The 14,513-nt window shown below is 42.7% G+C and overlaps 1 protein-coding gene across 1 annotated transcript in view; it reads right to left on the bottom strand.

Moving 5' to 3' along the window:
- Positions 1 to 14,513, bottom strand: part of ENDOU (endonuclease, poly(U) specific) — a 46,553-nt gene that overhangs the window by 16,601 nt on the left and 15,439 nt on the right. The window contains exons 2-4 of the mRNA XM_079967854.1: positions 6,577 to 6,711; positions 6,052 to 6,090; positions 5,576 to 5,741 (exon numbers count right to left, since the gene is read on the bottom strand). Of these exons, the coding sequence (XP_079823980.1) occupies positions 5,576 to 5,741; positions 6,052 to 6,090; positions 6,577 to 6,711 (340 nt within the window). The remainder of the gene's footprint in view (positions 1 to 5,575; positions 5,742 to 6,051; positions 6,091 to 6,576; positions 6,712 to 14,513) is intronic.

The following is a 14,513-nucleotide window of genomic DNA, read 5'->3' as shown; positions in this document are numbered from 1 at the left end:
AGCATAAATTCCCATGAAACATTATCAAACGCTTTCTCTGCATCCACAAACATTAAAACAGCTTGTCTCTCATTGCTGGCAGTCAAATATTCCAAAATATTTATTATATTTCTTACATTATCCTTCATATGTCTGCCAGGTAAGAAACCTGCTTGATCTTTATGGATATGCTGTTGCAATATCTTCTTAAATCTTGATGCTAAAATACCCGAAAAAATCTTATAATCTGTGTTTAGCAGAGATATCGGTCTATAATTCTTCACTTGTGTGAGATCAGAGTCTTGTTTAGGTATGAGTGTTATGAAGGCTTCTTTCCATGTTCCTGGTATGTCCTGTTGTTTCAAGATGTTGTTCATAACTTCTTTAAGTGGTACCGTCAAGGAGTCCCTCATTTCTTTATAATACGTTGCTGTAAATCCATCTGGTCCTGGTGCCTTTCCTTTTTTCATCTGTTTTATAATTTCTACTATCTCCTCATTCTCTATTGGGGCATTCAGTCTGTCTTTCATTTCTGTCGGGATCTTTTGCACCTTTTTTCCTTTCAAAAAGTTCTCTATCTTCTTTATGTTGTTTTTCTCTCGCTTTGCATATAGATGTTTGTAGAAATCCAAAAATCCTTTTCTGATACCTTTTGGGTTCTCTATTTCCTCGCCATCCACAATAATTCTGTTAATTGTACCTTGCTCTTTCCTTTTTTTAATTTGCCATGCCAGCCATTTTCCAGGTTTATTTGCGAATTCAAAGTTCCTTTGTCGCAGCCTTTTAATGTTCCATTCAACTTCTTTGTTTATAATCATGGCGAATTGTGTCTGCAGAATTTTAATATTTTGTTTTATCTTAATGTTATTTGGCTTCTTAATTAACTTTTGTTCATTGTCCATTATTTGTTTTAGGATTTCCTTCTTCCCTTTCTCTCTGTTCTTATTTTTAATCGCATTCTGCTGGATGAAGAATCCCCTCATTACCGCTTTGCTTGCGTCCCAAACTGTACTAATCTTTGTGCCTTTATTCATGTTATCTGCAAAGTACTCCATCAGTTTTTTCCGAGCGTCTTGAATGATTCTTTCGTCTTCCAAAAGGTAGTCTTTCAATCTCCATCTAAATGTTCTTTCTTCATACATCTTTATCTCCATTTTTATTGGATTGTGATCCGAAATTACTCTAGGTTGGATTTCTATTTGTTGAATTCTAGTAGTTAATTCATTCGAGATCCAGATTTGATCTATTCTTGACATGGACTGATTCGGTTCTGAATAAAATGTGAACTCTTTTTCTAATGGGTGTCTGAGTCTCCAGATGTCGATTAAATTGAGGTTTTGCACCAATGTGAAAAAGGTCTTCGGTAGTTTCCCCTCTTTGCTGTCACTTTTTTCTCTTAATCTGTCCATTTCCGTTGAAACAACTCCATTCATATCTCCCATTATTATGATTTTTTGATCCATATATTCAAACAATCTTTCTTCCAGTTTCTTGTAAAAATCAGTCTTATTTCCATTAGGTGCATAGATCCCGACAATTATTAATTTTTCGCCCTGCCAATTGATCTGTATTGCAATTATTCTTCCTTCTTCATCTTTGAAGATCTGTTGAGCTTCTATGTTTTTCCTAACATAAAGGACTATGCCTCTCTTCTTTTCTTTGTCTGAGGATATAAATTCATTGCCCAATCTGTTATTAATCAAGATTTTTTTGTGTTTTTTTGCCACATGTGTTTCTTGTAGACAGATGATATCCAAATTTTTTCTTTTTAAATATTGTTCAATACTGTTTCTTTTCTTCTTATCGTTCATCCCATTAATATTCCAATTCCATAATTTCAACGCCATGTCTTCCGATAATTAAAATATACAGTTTTATCAAATTTTCTCTTTATGATTCCTCTTTTTCTTCTTCCTCCTCCTCCTCTTCTTCTTCTTCATCCTTCTCCTCCTCCTCTTCATCTGTCTCTCTGTTCTTTTTAGATTTCCCCTTTAAAAATTTCCCTCCCATTGGGTCAGCTCCTCCTACTGCACCTTCTTCCTCCTCCTCTTCTGCCATCAGTTCTTTGTAACGTCTCTGAAACTTGCTTGTTTCTTCGGGACTTGTCAGTCTGTGTCTCTTGGCTTTGTATATAAAGGAAATCCCCTGAGGGAATTCCCACTTAAATTCAATCTTGTTTTTCTTCAAAATTTGGACCAATGGTTTATAAGGGTCTCTCCGTTTCAACAATCTAACCGGTATATCTTTGAAAACAATTATGTAACTCCCATCAATATTCAATCGTTTCTCTCTGTTTTTTTGGAGTATTAAATTCCTCATGTCTTTATCTTTGAAAGTGATCAAGCAATCTCCTGTAACTTTCCTTGCCTTGGTTGTCCTTACTCTCATCCTGAATGCGTTTTGAACTCTCTTCTCTACGTCTTCTTTTTGTAATTCCAGCCATTGAGCAATTTCAGTTATTAATTTATCTTTTATATCTTCTCCTTGAACCTCTGGAACTGCTCTCAATCTTAGGTTCACCTCCCGTTGTCTCAATTCATTCATGGAGATTGCATCCCATAACTCCTCCTGTGTTTTAGTCATTTCTGAAATTCCCGCTTTCATCTTCTCCTCTTCTTTTTTAACTTCTTTTATCTCCACTTTTGTCTTTTTCAACATGTTGGGAAGCAGGAGGGCCTTGACTTTTTCGTCGATTGGCCAGGGTGTTGCACCCTATCTTAATCCCTAAACTTTTGCAGCTAATATTTTTGTTTTCTTCTTTATATAATTTTTGATAAAATGCTGCAAATTTCTTCCTTATTTCTTTAGAGCTTTCTATAAGTATGTTCCTTTTAATTCTAATAGCCTTAACCCTCTGTTTATCCTACCTTTTCCTTAAGTATTTTGCTAACCTCTTATTTGATCTTATTGAAGTTCTCTGAAACTCATTTTTAATAAGTAGCAATTTTCAAATGCCAAAGAATTATTTCTCCCCTCCGTCAGATCTCGGAGCCAACTCCTAGGCCAATTAACCGCTATGAAGAAAGCTCTACTATCAGTTTGCTTTTCATTAATCTTATTTTTCTCTAGCCAGTGTAGTGTAGTGGTTAAGAGCGGTGGACTTGTAATCTGGTGAACCGGGTTCGCGTCTCCGCTCCTCCACATGCAACTGCTGGGTGACCTTGGGCCAGTCACACTTCTCAGAAGTCTCTCAGCCTCACTCACTTCACAGAGTGTTTGTTGTGGGGGAGGAAGGGAAAGGAGAATGTTAGCCGCTTTGAGACTCCTTCGGGTAGTGATAAAGGGGGATATCAAATCCAAACTCTTCTTCGTCTCTTCTTTTAATTAGAAAGCTCCAAGAGTGAAGCAAGTGTGCGTCTATCCTGTCCGGCGCATGTGTGGTCTCTCCTATTCCAACTTTCTAACACCTTTTTTATTCCATTCCAGGCCTTTATATAATTATCCTTCTAGAGATTGATGTTTTTCATAGTGATCCAAATTCCCAGATATCTGGCTTTGTTAGTCACTTTTAATCTTGTCTCTTTTTCCAGCTCTGCTTTTTCTTGTGAATCCAAATTTTTCACCATAAGTTTTTTTTTTTCTTTGTTAATTTTAAACCCAGATACAGTAGTTGGCCAAATTCATTCATTTTCTCCCATGTTATTAAAATACTTTCTAATGGGTTTTCTGTTGGGATTATCAAGTCATTTGCAAAAGTCTTAACCTTCTAGGCTGTTTTCCCCAGTTTTATCCATTCTGTTTTTGGATCACTCCTAATCACTTTTAGGTGTGTTTCTAACACAGATTGGTCCTCATTAATTATTCTTCCCCAAAATTTGTTTAATCTATTAGTCCAAAATTTTGCAAATATTTTGTAATCCATATTTAATAAATAGAGAGATTGGTCTATAATTCCTAGTTTCAGACAGATTTGAACCTTGTTTTGGTATTAATGTTAATAATGCCTCCTGCCATGATTTTGGAACTTTCCCTTCTAATATTTTGTTCATCATACCTACCAGTACTGGTAGTAATATCTCTTCGATTTTCCTATAATACATTACATAGATTCTGTCTGGCCCTGGATATTTTCCGACCTTAGATTTTGCAGTTGCGTCCTTTATTTCACTAATGTTTATGGGGGCATTAAAATATTTTTGTTCTTCTTCTGTTATCAATAGTAATATATTCTTGGTCAGGAATTCTGTTTTATTTTCATCCTTCTCCTGCTTTATATAATTTTTTATAGTAATTAATGAAACGCTCCTTAATTTTTTCTGGATTGTTTAACATTTCTAATATTTATTTTCAAGTGGCATCTGCTTTGTCATTGTCACTAAATGAATTTATGATATTTATCTTTTCCCCGTAGAAATACGTAAATCTCCTCCCCTCCACCGCTGCCAGTAAGGGCAAGAAAATTAACGCAGACCAAGAAAGTGTTATTGGCAGCAAAATACAAATTATCAAACAAAGCCAGCATCTTAGTAAACTGCCACCTGCTTCCAAAACCATTTGCTACAAACATAGGAACCATTTGCTACAAACATAGGAACGAGCCCACCTCACAAGGCTGTTAGGAAGATTTCATGGGCAGGGGAGCTTTCTGGAAGGAAGCATCTGAACCGCCCTGAAGTGCTTTGTAAAATGCAACCAAATTATTACTATGTTCAGTTTGGATAACCAGAGCAGCCTTCCCTCCCCACCACACACCACGCTGGAAGAATCCCTTTGAGTGTCCGAAACCCCCAGCCTGCAATCCCAATAGCCCTAGTTTGCAATGTACTTTTTTAAAAAAGTGCCTTACAGTTTAACAATTAGCAAAAAACAAAACAAAAAACCCGCATCAAAGTAGCCCATAAAAACATTTATTTCAACAACCTTCCTCTCTGCAAATTCCCAACTCCCATCCCATCCTATTGGACCCACATCTCCTACCTGCAGGGCATGCCTCTGGGGTAGCAGGAAGTGGAAAGATGCTGAGCTCTAGAGTTGCACTTTTAAAGAGTTGCACCCCACAGCTGCAGCTCTCTCTCTCCTGATAGCTTGCTCTTGCTCTTTTCATCCATCTGCAGGCTGGAGGTTTTGATTTAAACCGCTGCAGGACCAAGCGGCCACCAGGGGGCAGACTTCCCCAGTGGAAGACAAGATACATCCACTCAATTTAACGAGAATAATTATTTTTAATCTGCTCTTTACAAACATTAAATGCATGCAGGCTTCAGCTTCATCGCTGGAGTTGCAGCTGCTTAAGTCTAGCATGATAGGGTTTTATCAGAGCTCCCGCCACAAGTTATTTCAGTGCCAGCCTTGGAAATGTGTAACACTAACGTTGAATGGTCTTGGGGCACCTGCAGAGTGCTTTTTGTGGTCTGGGAAAGGGTGGACATGGCAGACAAGAACAGTCTACCTTTGAATACCAAATAATGAGCTGCAACTGGAGAATACAGCTGTGCTCAGGTCCTGCTTGGGGTTTTCACTTTGGGGGCATCTGGTTGACCACTGTGAGAACAGGATACTGGAGTAGAGGTGCGGCCACTGGCCTGATCCAGTAGCCAGAGACTTAATGCTCTTAAAAACAGGGCACCTTCATGCATCAAGTCTGTGTGGAACTCACGGTTTTGGTGACTGGTCCTTGTTCTCCTGATTCTTTGAAGCTAAGTGTTGCTTGTTAAGGGTGATATCAGCCTCCCCAGCTCTGTTAATGTCACTTTGGTAAAGCTGCTCAGATGTTTGTTGAAGTTCTTCATTGGTGATTGCATCATCACTACTGGAGAATTCCCCTGTGGGAGAGACAGACATTTGAGTGTAAGGACAACCTTCTGGATCAGCCCATTGACCCTCTAGTCCAGAACCCTGTTCTCACTGTGGTCCACCAGGTGCCTGTGGGAAGCTTGCATGCAGGACCGGAGCAAGACAGCACTTTCCCCTCCTGTGGTTCCCAGCAACTGGTGTTCAGAAGCATGCTGCCACCTCGGTTCCTCCACAGTAGCAACCAACAACTCTCACCAGGGAACCAACTCACCACCTGCTCCTGGTTTGCTATTCTACATGTCACAAACAACTCATCTAAAAAGCAATTCAAGTACTCACCATCAAATACTGTGCCTGTTTCTTTGCCATCTGCATTAGCTGATAAAAGAAAGGAGAAATGATTGCACACAAACCATATCAAGGCCCCTTGACCAGTGCAAAATGAAACTGTTTTTGAGAAGTGTCTTGACTCTTAAGGGCATCTTAGTGATAGTGATATATTTTTAAAAGAAAATATTGTGTTTTAATTGTTGCAACACACCCCGGGACCTTAGGGTGAAGGGTGGATAATCAATTGTAAGGATGGTGGTGATGATGATAGGCTAGCATCAAGAACCAAAACCCATTAGTCAAGTGTTGTTGTTTTATACCCCACCTTTCCCCCTGACCAGACAGGTATAAAGCTTTTCCATTTATTTATATGGATGTTTCTGTCATACCAAACTGGACCAGACCTAAGGCCTACCTAGTTCACCATCTGTTTCCCACAGAGGAGGTCAACCAGATGGCTTTAGGAAGACAGCTTAAGCAGGGAATGACCATAGGAGAACTTTAGTAACATTAACGTCCAGAGTTTTCACTCACCTTGATGGCAATGGCTATGGTAGTCTTCACAACAGTTCTGGTGTCGTTCACATTTGCTGTTGCAGTGGCAAACATCTTTTGGATTGTATTTTTCATTACATCGCCCTTTGCAGGAATCAGGGGGGCCATACAAAGCTGAAATTAAGGTTGGAATCTGTGGATTAGCAGATTGCAGTCAAAGTGAAAGTGGGCATATGCAGAAAGGGGTGTAGTACCACTGTATGAGTTAGGAGGGCTAGTAGAGGACAACCTTGAACTGTTTCAGAAACCGCCCTGAGAACTATGCATGAAAGGCGGCATACGAATGTAATAAATGATGATACATAATTAAGATGCCTCTGGATCCGATGCTGTGCTGCTGGGAAAGGACAAGCGCCTCTTGAGATGTAAATACTGTGAACTTTTTATCCCTAAAACTCAGATGTAACTATGTATGAATAAACCATATTTCATAAAAACACTAGTGTCTGTTGTCCCATGTTTTTTCCAAGGAAACACAAAACCTGGTTATGTGCCAAGACACCTGGAATCTCTTGCTACTTCTCGGCAGAGATTGGTGAGTAGCAATACTTTAGCAGCATCTTTGAATTGTGTCAACCTCACTTTACCTGTTTCCCTCCTGCAAGCTGACTCACCTCTATTTTATCCTATGCCAGGCACCAGTTATTCCCAGGGTTACCTCCCTTTCTTCACCAGCTCTGCTCTTGTGCCTTAACAGCATGCAGATCCCCCCACCCCAGGAGACGAAAGCAGAGCACCCAGGAGAGCTAGATAAGAAAAGAAGCTGGCAACCCTCCCCCCCCTCCTTTGTTCCTATTCCCTGTCCATCTAAAGTAGATTATAAATATTATAGGCAAAGAACCACAGTACCACCAGTAATAGCACAGATGTAGGGAACATGGCTAGCTGTTTTGGACCACAACTTGTATCAGCCCTGGCCAGCAGGATCAATGGTCAGGGGAGATGGGAGAGAGAATCCAAAATTTGTGGAGGGCATCACACTGACTATCCATCTTGAGGCTTTTTAAAAACTGCTTTGATATTTTTTATTTACAATCAGAAGCATATTTTTTAAATGAAATCGGCACCCCTTTAGTGCAAAAAAATATGGAATCTTAGGACATGACTTGAAGGCAAGTGATGCAGAAACTCTGATGGAGATAATAATAATAATAATAATAATAATAATAATAATTTATTATTTGTACCCCGCCCATCTGGCTGGGTTTCCCCAGCCATTCAGGGCGGCTTCCATAAAAACCAAAAATACACTAAAATATCACAGATTAAAAACTTCCCTGAACAGGGCTGCCTTAAGATGTCTTCTGAATGTCAGGTAGTTATTTATCGCTTTGACATCTGATGGGAGGGCATTCCACAGGGCAGGCGCCACTACCGAGAAGGCCCTCTGCCTGGTTCCCTGTAGCTTTGCTTCTCGCAATGAGGGAACCGCCAGAAGGCCCTCGGCGCTGGACCTCAGCGGCCGGGCAGAACGATGGGGGTGGAGACGCTCCTTCAGGTATACTGGGCCGAGGCCGTTTAGGGCTCTAAAGGTCAACACCAGCACTTTGAATTGTGCTCGGAAACATACTGGGAGCCAATGTAGGTCTTTCAAGACCGGTGTTCTCGGCGGCCGCCCCCAGTCACCAGTCTAGCTGCCGCATTCTGGATTAGTTGTAGTTTCTGAGTCACCTTCAAAGGTAGCCCCACGTAGAGCGCATTGCAGTAGCCCAAGCGGGAGATAACCAGAGCATGCACCACTCTGGCGAGACAGTCCGCGGGCAGGTAGGGTCTCAGCCTGCGTACCAGGTGGAGTTGGTAGACAGCTGCCATGGATACAGAATTGACCTGCGCCTCCATGGACAGCTGTGAGTCCAAAATGACTCCCAGGCTGCGCACCTGGTCCTTCAGGGGCACAGTTACCCTATTCAGGACCAGGGAGTCCTCCACACCAGCCCGTCCCCTGTCCCCTGTCCCCCAAAAACAGTACTTCTGTCTTGTCAGGATTCAACCTCAATCCATTAGCCGCCATCCATCCTCCAACCGCCTCCAGGCACTCACACAGGACCTTCACCACCTTCACTGGTTCTGATTTGAAAGAGAGGTAGAGCTGGGTATCATCTGCATATTGATGGACACCCAGTCCATGTTCATTTGTAGCATCCAAGTGCACAGCGGAATGATGAGGAATACGTGCCAACATGCTCTATATCGCTTTATTTACATTTCAAAGCTGGTAGATTACAGAAATGCATCTTTACTCTGCCGAAGCAGAAAAGGCATCCTCTCTCCTCTGAAGCTCAGAGAGAATCACACTGAACTGCAAAGAACAGTGAAAAACAGGAAACCAGTGTACGTCACATCCAGTTCCCCTTTCCCGTGGGAAAACTCCAGCAGTAACTCTGTGGAATGTAAACATTGTCTTGTGACAAGCCTTTCGCTGCACAGTGAAGAGAGCAGAAACCAACATCCTCCCCCTTTCTGTGAACACCACTGGGCAGCGTGTTCGTACAATATCAGTACAAACCCAACTTCTGCACATAGGTACAGTGTTGATCCCTTGATACAATCCTGGACAATACATCAGCAGGAATTTCATTACCTGGCATATAGGACACCGTTACGAGTCCCTTCTGAATACGTTCCCTAGCATGTTGCACCTTCAATTGCAAGTGCTTCGTGCTTTGCTTACAACCTTCAGAATTCAGCAAAGCCAAACATGCTTTGTTGTCCTGGTAAACCTGGATTGGACATTTGACAGGAATTTTCATGTCTTTGCACAATTGTAACAACCATTCACAATCTTTGAGTGAATAAGACAGTGCATTCAGTTCAGCTTCACAAGTACTTAAGCTAACTGTTGTTTGCTTCTTGCATGACCAATCAAATAGACCCTGATTGTACATATAGCAAACTCCAGACGTGCTTTTCCTGTCTGTAGTGTCACTTCCAAAACTTGCATCTGCAAATATCTCAAGACCACCAGACTTCTGACTGTTAAACCTCAGTCTGTAATGCATAGTGCCTTTCAAATACCGCGCTATGCGTTTCAGAGCTTTCCAATCCTTAACAGTAGGATTGTTGACTTGTCTGCTTAGCAAATTACAGCTAACAGCAATGTCTGGTCTTGAACATCTGGCAATGAAGTTTAGCTTGCCTAGCACACTTCTGTACAGTGTTGTGTCAGAAAATGCTTCTTCAGTGTCATCTACCTGATAACCTGTTGTCATCGGTGTGTCTACAGGGTTAGCATCCATCAGGTTTAATTTGCCTAACACATCAGCAATTTTCCGTGACTGGTGTACTAGAATGTTACCATCTTGATCTCTCTCTATTTCCAGAGATAGGTAGTTGTTTACCTCACCAAGATCTTTCATGTCAAAGTGTTCTTTCAGTTGAGCTAGGGCGTTATTGTACATTGTGACATCATCCCAAAAGAATAAAAGATCATCAACATAAAACAAACAATACAGTTTCTTTTGCCCCTCCTCTTTGACAAATACACATGGATCAGCTTTCCCTTGCTTAAAACCTAGAGAAAACAATACTTCAGTGAGTTTTGTGTGCCAACACCGTGCACTTTGTTTGAGACCATAAAGGGACTTTTTCAGAGCACAAACAAATCCCTGTTTTACCTGTACGCCATCAGGTGGAAGCATATAAAGTGATTCACCTAGAGATCCGTACAGAAAAGCTGTATTCACATCATGGTGACTAATGTGTAGATTCTCCTCTGCAGCTAGCTTGAGCATAAGCCTGATGCTCTCATACCTCACTGTGGGTGAGTAGGTCTTGTGATAGTCTTCACCTGGTACCTGTGCAAAACCTCTGGCTACCAATCTGGCTTTGTGTCTGACTATCTTGCCATTTTGATCAGTCTTTGCTTTGAAGACCCATTTGCTTCCAAGCAGTTTCATTCCTGGAACTACTGGAACAAGTTCCCATGTTTTGTTCCTTTCCAAGGAATCAAGCTCAGCCTTCATGGCATTTAACCATGGCTCAGCTTCCTTTGAATCCAAATCCTGGATTTCTTGGAAACTTGAAGGTTCAAATACCTTCTTGGTGCTTTTAACAGCTGTTACTGCTATCTTAGCAAACTCATCAGCAAATCTCTTTGGAGGTCTACCTTTTGTGGCTCTTTGTGACCTGCGAATTAGCCTTAGGTCTTCAACACTCTCCTCTTCCTTCTTAGGAGAAAAACGACCTATTGTGAACAATGGTTCCTCCAGTTCTTGATCAGAACTTTCAGAGGGTCGCATAGAGGCTTTCGCACTCTTGAAATCCTCTGAATCACCTGATTCAGTTTCAGACTCAGAATCAGAACTTTCATCAGTGGGTGTGGGTTGCTGTGGTTGCTTTTGACTATCCTCAGTCTCATCACTGTCATCAGGATAACATTGGAAAATTCCCACATTCTCCCCCCACTTGGCATTGTACTCAACACTTCTTGTGAGCTTAATAGTCTTAGAGTCAGTCATCCTTATTCTGTAAGAACCTTTCTCATAACCTAGAAAGATACCATGTAAACCACGCTTGTCTAACTTGGAGTTTTGTGGTGAGTGAACCCACATGTCAGAACCAAAAATTTTCATGTGTTTGATGTATGGCTTTTTGCCAAACATCTTCTCATAGGGGGTACAACCAATCGCTGAAGATAACCTGCGATTATAACTGTAAGTGAAACATGAGAGAGCTTCGGCCCAATAACTCTCTGGAAGATTTGCATCATGTAGCAAGGTTTTTAACCCTTGAAGCAATGTCTGATTTGCTCGTTCCGCAAGTCCATTCTGCCATGGCGAGCGAGAACTAGACAAATCGTGTTGAATTCCTTTCTCAGTCAGAAAAGCTTCAAACTGCTGAGAAGTGAATTCCCCCCCGCGATCTGTGAAAAGAATTTTTACCTTCTTACCATGCACATTTTCCAACCAAGCACAGAATTCCTTGAACCTAGGAAAAGCCTCTGATTTCTGCTTGAGATTGTACACATAAATATACCTGGAAAATGCATCAATGAGAACCATGAAGTACCTATTTCCACCCAAAGAGGGCGCTAGTGGTCCAACCAAATCAGCATGAACAATTTGGTATGGTTCTGTAGCTTGCCTACTAGACACCTTACCTTTCGCAGCCATTTTCACCTTGTTTGCTGCGCATGCCTTGCACTTCATGTGGTACCTGCAGGGTTTAATAGTCATACCTTCAACCAAGGCAGGCATTTTAGATACTGCCTCAAAACCCAAATGACCAAATTTTCTATGAAAATCATGAATACATTCTGCATGCAAACATTTGTTAGAACCTGCAATGCAACAAGTGTCATCCTGCACAACATCATCATAATACAAAACATATAAACGATCAACATATTCAGCATACAATACATAATCATTTTTCTTTGTGATGATGCACCTTTTGTTCTTAAAGGAAACGTCAATGTTCCGCTCATTCAGCTGTCCAACGCTGAGCAGATTATGTTTAGCATCTGGAACATAAAGTACATTCTGTATCGATAAGTCCAAACTGTGAAGAACAACAGTTCCATAGCCTTTACTGGGAATTGTGTGGTCATCCGCCTGGTGAATCGCACCTTCCTGCGGTGTAAAAGACACGAACAGTCGCTTATCGTTGCACATGTGGTGCGTTGCAGCCGAATCAACAACGAAGAAAGATCTAGACGTCTTCTGGACCTCTGCAACTTTTGGAGTGAAGCGTGAGACCATTGCTTTGTGCTGCGTTGTCCTGGACACCGGACCTTTACCTCTGCTTTGGCCTTTTCCACGCGATGAGCTTTCGCTGCGCTGCTCTGTCTTGGCCCTGGGATATCTGCATTCCCACTTCATATGGCCTAGACGTCCACAGGAGTAGCATTTCACTGCCTTCAAAGCTTTGGCGCCATCTGGTGGTTCCACTGCACTCTGGGATGACGACTGTGAAGTCTCCCCCTTTCCCATGCAGCCAGCACCCCGGCGATCTGCTTCATTTTGAATCATGGCAGTATCACAGGCTACTCTGAGCTGAGCATGTGGCTGATGGGCATCAGATTCCCCACTTGCATCAGCCAGCCTTCTGCAGCTAGCCATCTTATGCAGCTTGTTAATATAAAACATGGTAGATTCAGCTTCTGTCCTCAAGTGTGCCTCCCTCATGGCGCCCCAAATTTCTCTGGCTGAGGTCTTATCACGCAATAGACAGAGCTCTTCTGGGGATACTATCAATGTAAGAGTTCCCCTTGCTTTGGAATCTTTAGCTTTCCATGCATCTGTAATTGGAGCTGGGGGGGTGTCTGTAATAACTTCAAACAGACCCTCTTTCCGCAGAATAGCCTCTGCATAGATAACCCAGTCCGTATAATTTTTCTTATTGAGCTTGGGAACCCCACAAGCATCCTGAAGGGCCATCATGACACTGGCATTAGCCTTCTGCGTCATCTCTGCTGCTTTAAACAAGCTGCTTTATACAAGCTGCGTCTCTGCTGCTTCAAGCCTCATTCCAAAGGCAAGTTCAAAACAGCTTTCTCTCTGCTGCCTAAATCATGCTGCGTCACTGTTATCAGCAGCTGCTTCAGCCCAAAAGTTACTTTCGATTTCCCGACATAGCCATAGCCGCTGCCTGTTCCCGGCAAACGGACATAAAAGTTCAAAGTCCAGCCATAAAGCCATTAAATAGAAGCTGGCAGGCTGCCCGGAGCAGTAGCACATACCTCATCAATCATCTTGACGCGCAGAACAGATAGCGTCCGATCCGTCCCTTTGCATTCCGATCCTTTTGCCGGCATCAGATGACTGCGTCTTTCTTCTGGGCCCATAACCAGAATGTTCATTTGTAGCATCCAAGTGCACAGCGGAATGATGAGGAATACGTGCCAACATGCTCTATATCGCTTTATTTACATTTCAAAGCTGGTAGATTACAGAAATGCATCTTTACTCTGCCGAAGCAGAAAAGGCATCCTCTCTCCTCTGAAGCTCAGAGAGAATCACACTGAACTGCAAAGAACAGTGAAAAACAGGAAACCAGTGTACGTCACATCCAGTTCCCCTTTCCCGTGGGAAAACTCCAGCAGTAACTCTGTGGAATGTAAACATTGTCTTGTGACAAGCCTTTCGCTGCACAGTGAAGAGAGCAGAAACCAACAGTCCAAACCCCCTGATGATCTCTCCCAGCGGCTTCATATAGATGTTAAAAAGCATGGGGGAGAGGACGGAACCCTGAGGCACCCCACAAGTGAGGGCCCAGGGGTCTGAACACTCATCCCCCCCACCACTTTCTGAACACGGCCCAGGAGGAAGGAGCAAAACCACTGTATAACAGTGCCCCCAGCTCCCAGCTCCTCTAGACGGTCCAGAAGGATGTTATGGTCGATTGTATCAAAGGCCGCTGAGAGATCCAGCAGAACCAGGAAACAACTCTCACCTTTGTCCCTAGCTCGCCGGAGATCATCAACCAGCACGACCAAGGCAGTTTCAGTCCCATGATGAGGCCTGAATCCCGATTGGAAGGGATCCAAATGGTCCGCATCCTCCAGGCGTGCCTGGAGTTGTTCAGCAACCACGCGCTCAATCACCTTGCCCAAGAATGGAAGATTTGAGACTGGGCGATAGTTGGCCATACTGGCCGGGTCTAAAGATGGTTTTTTAAGAAGCGGTTTAATGACCGCCTCTTTCAGCGGATCTGGGAATGTTCCCTCACAGAGGGAAGCATTCACCACCCCGCAGAGCCCATCGCCCAGCCCTTCCCGGCTTGCTTTTATTAGCCAGGATGGGCAAGGATCCAGGAGACAGGTGGTTGGTTTCACGCGTCCAAGCAGCCTGTCCACATCCTCGGGGGTAACGGATTGAAATTGATTCCATGCAACTTGACCAGACAGAGCTCTAGCACTCTCCCGCCCCAGCCCTGCTCTCACGGTGGTGTCTAGCTCCTTCCGAATATGAGTGATT

The sequence above is a fragment of the Podarcis cretensis genome (genome assembly GCF_951804945.1).
Source record: "Podarcis cretensis genome assembly, chromosome: 2".
Taxonomy (NCBI): domain Eukaryota; kingdom Metazoa; phylum Chordata; class Lepidosauria; order Squamata; family Lacertidae; genus Podarcis; species Podarcis cretensis.
Note: the sequence above shows the minus strand (reverse complement) of the source record. Positions and strands in the feature narration are given on the sequence as shown.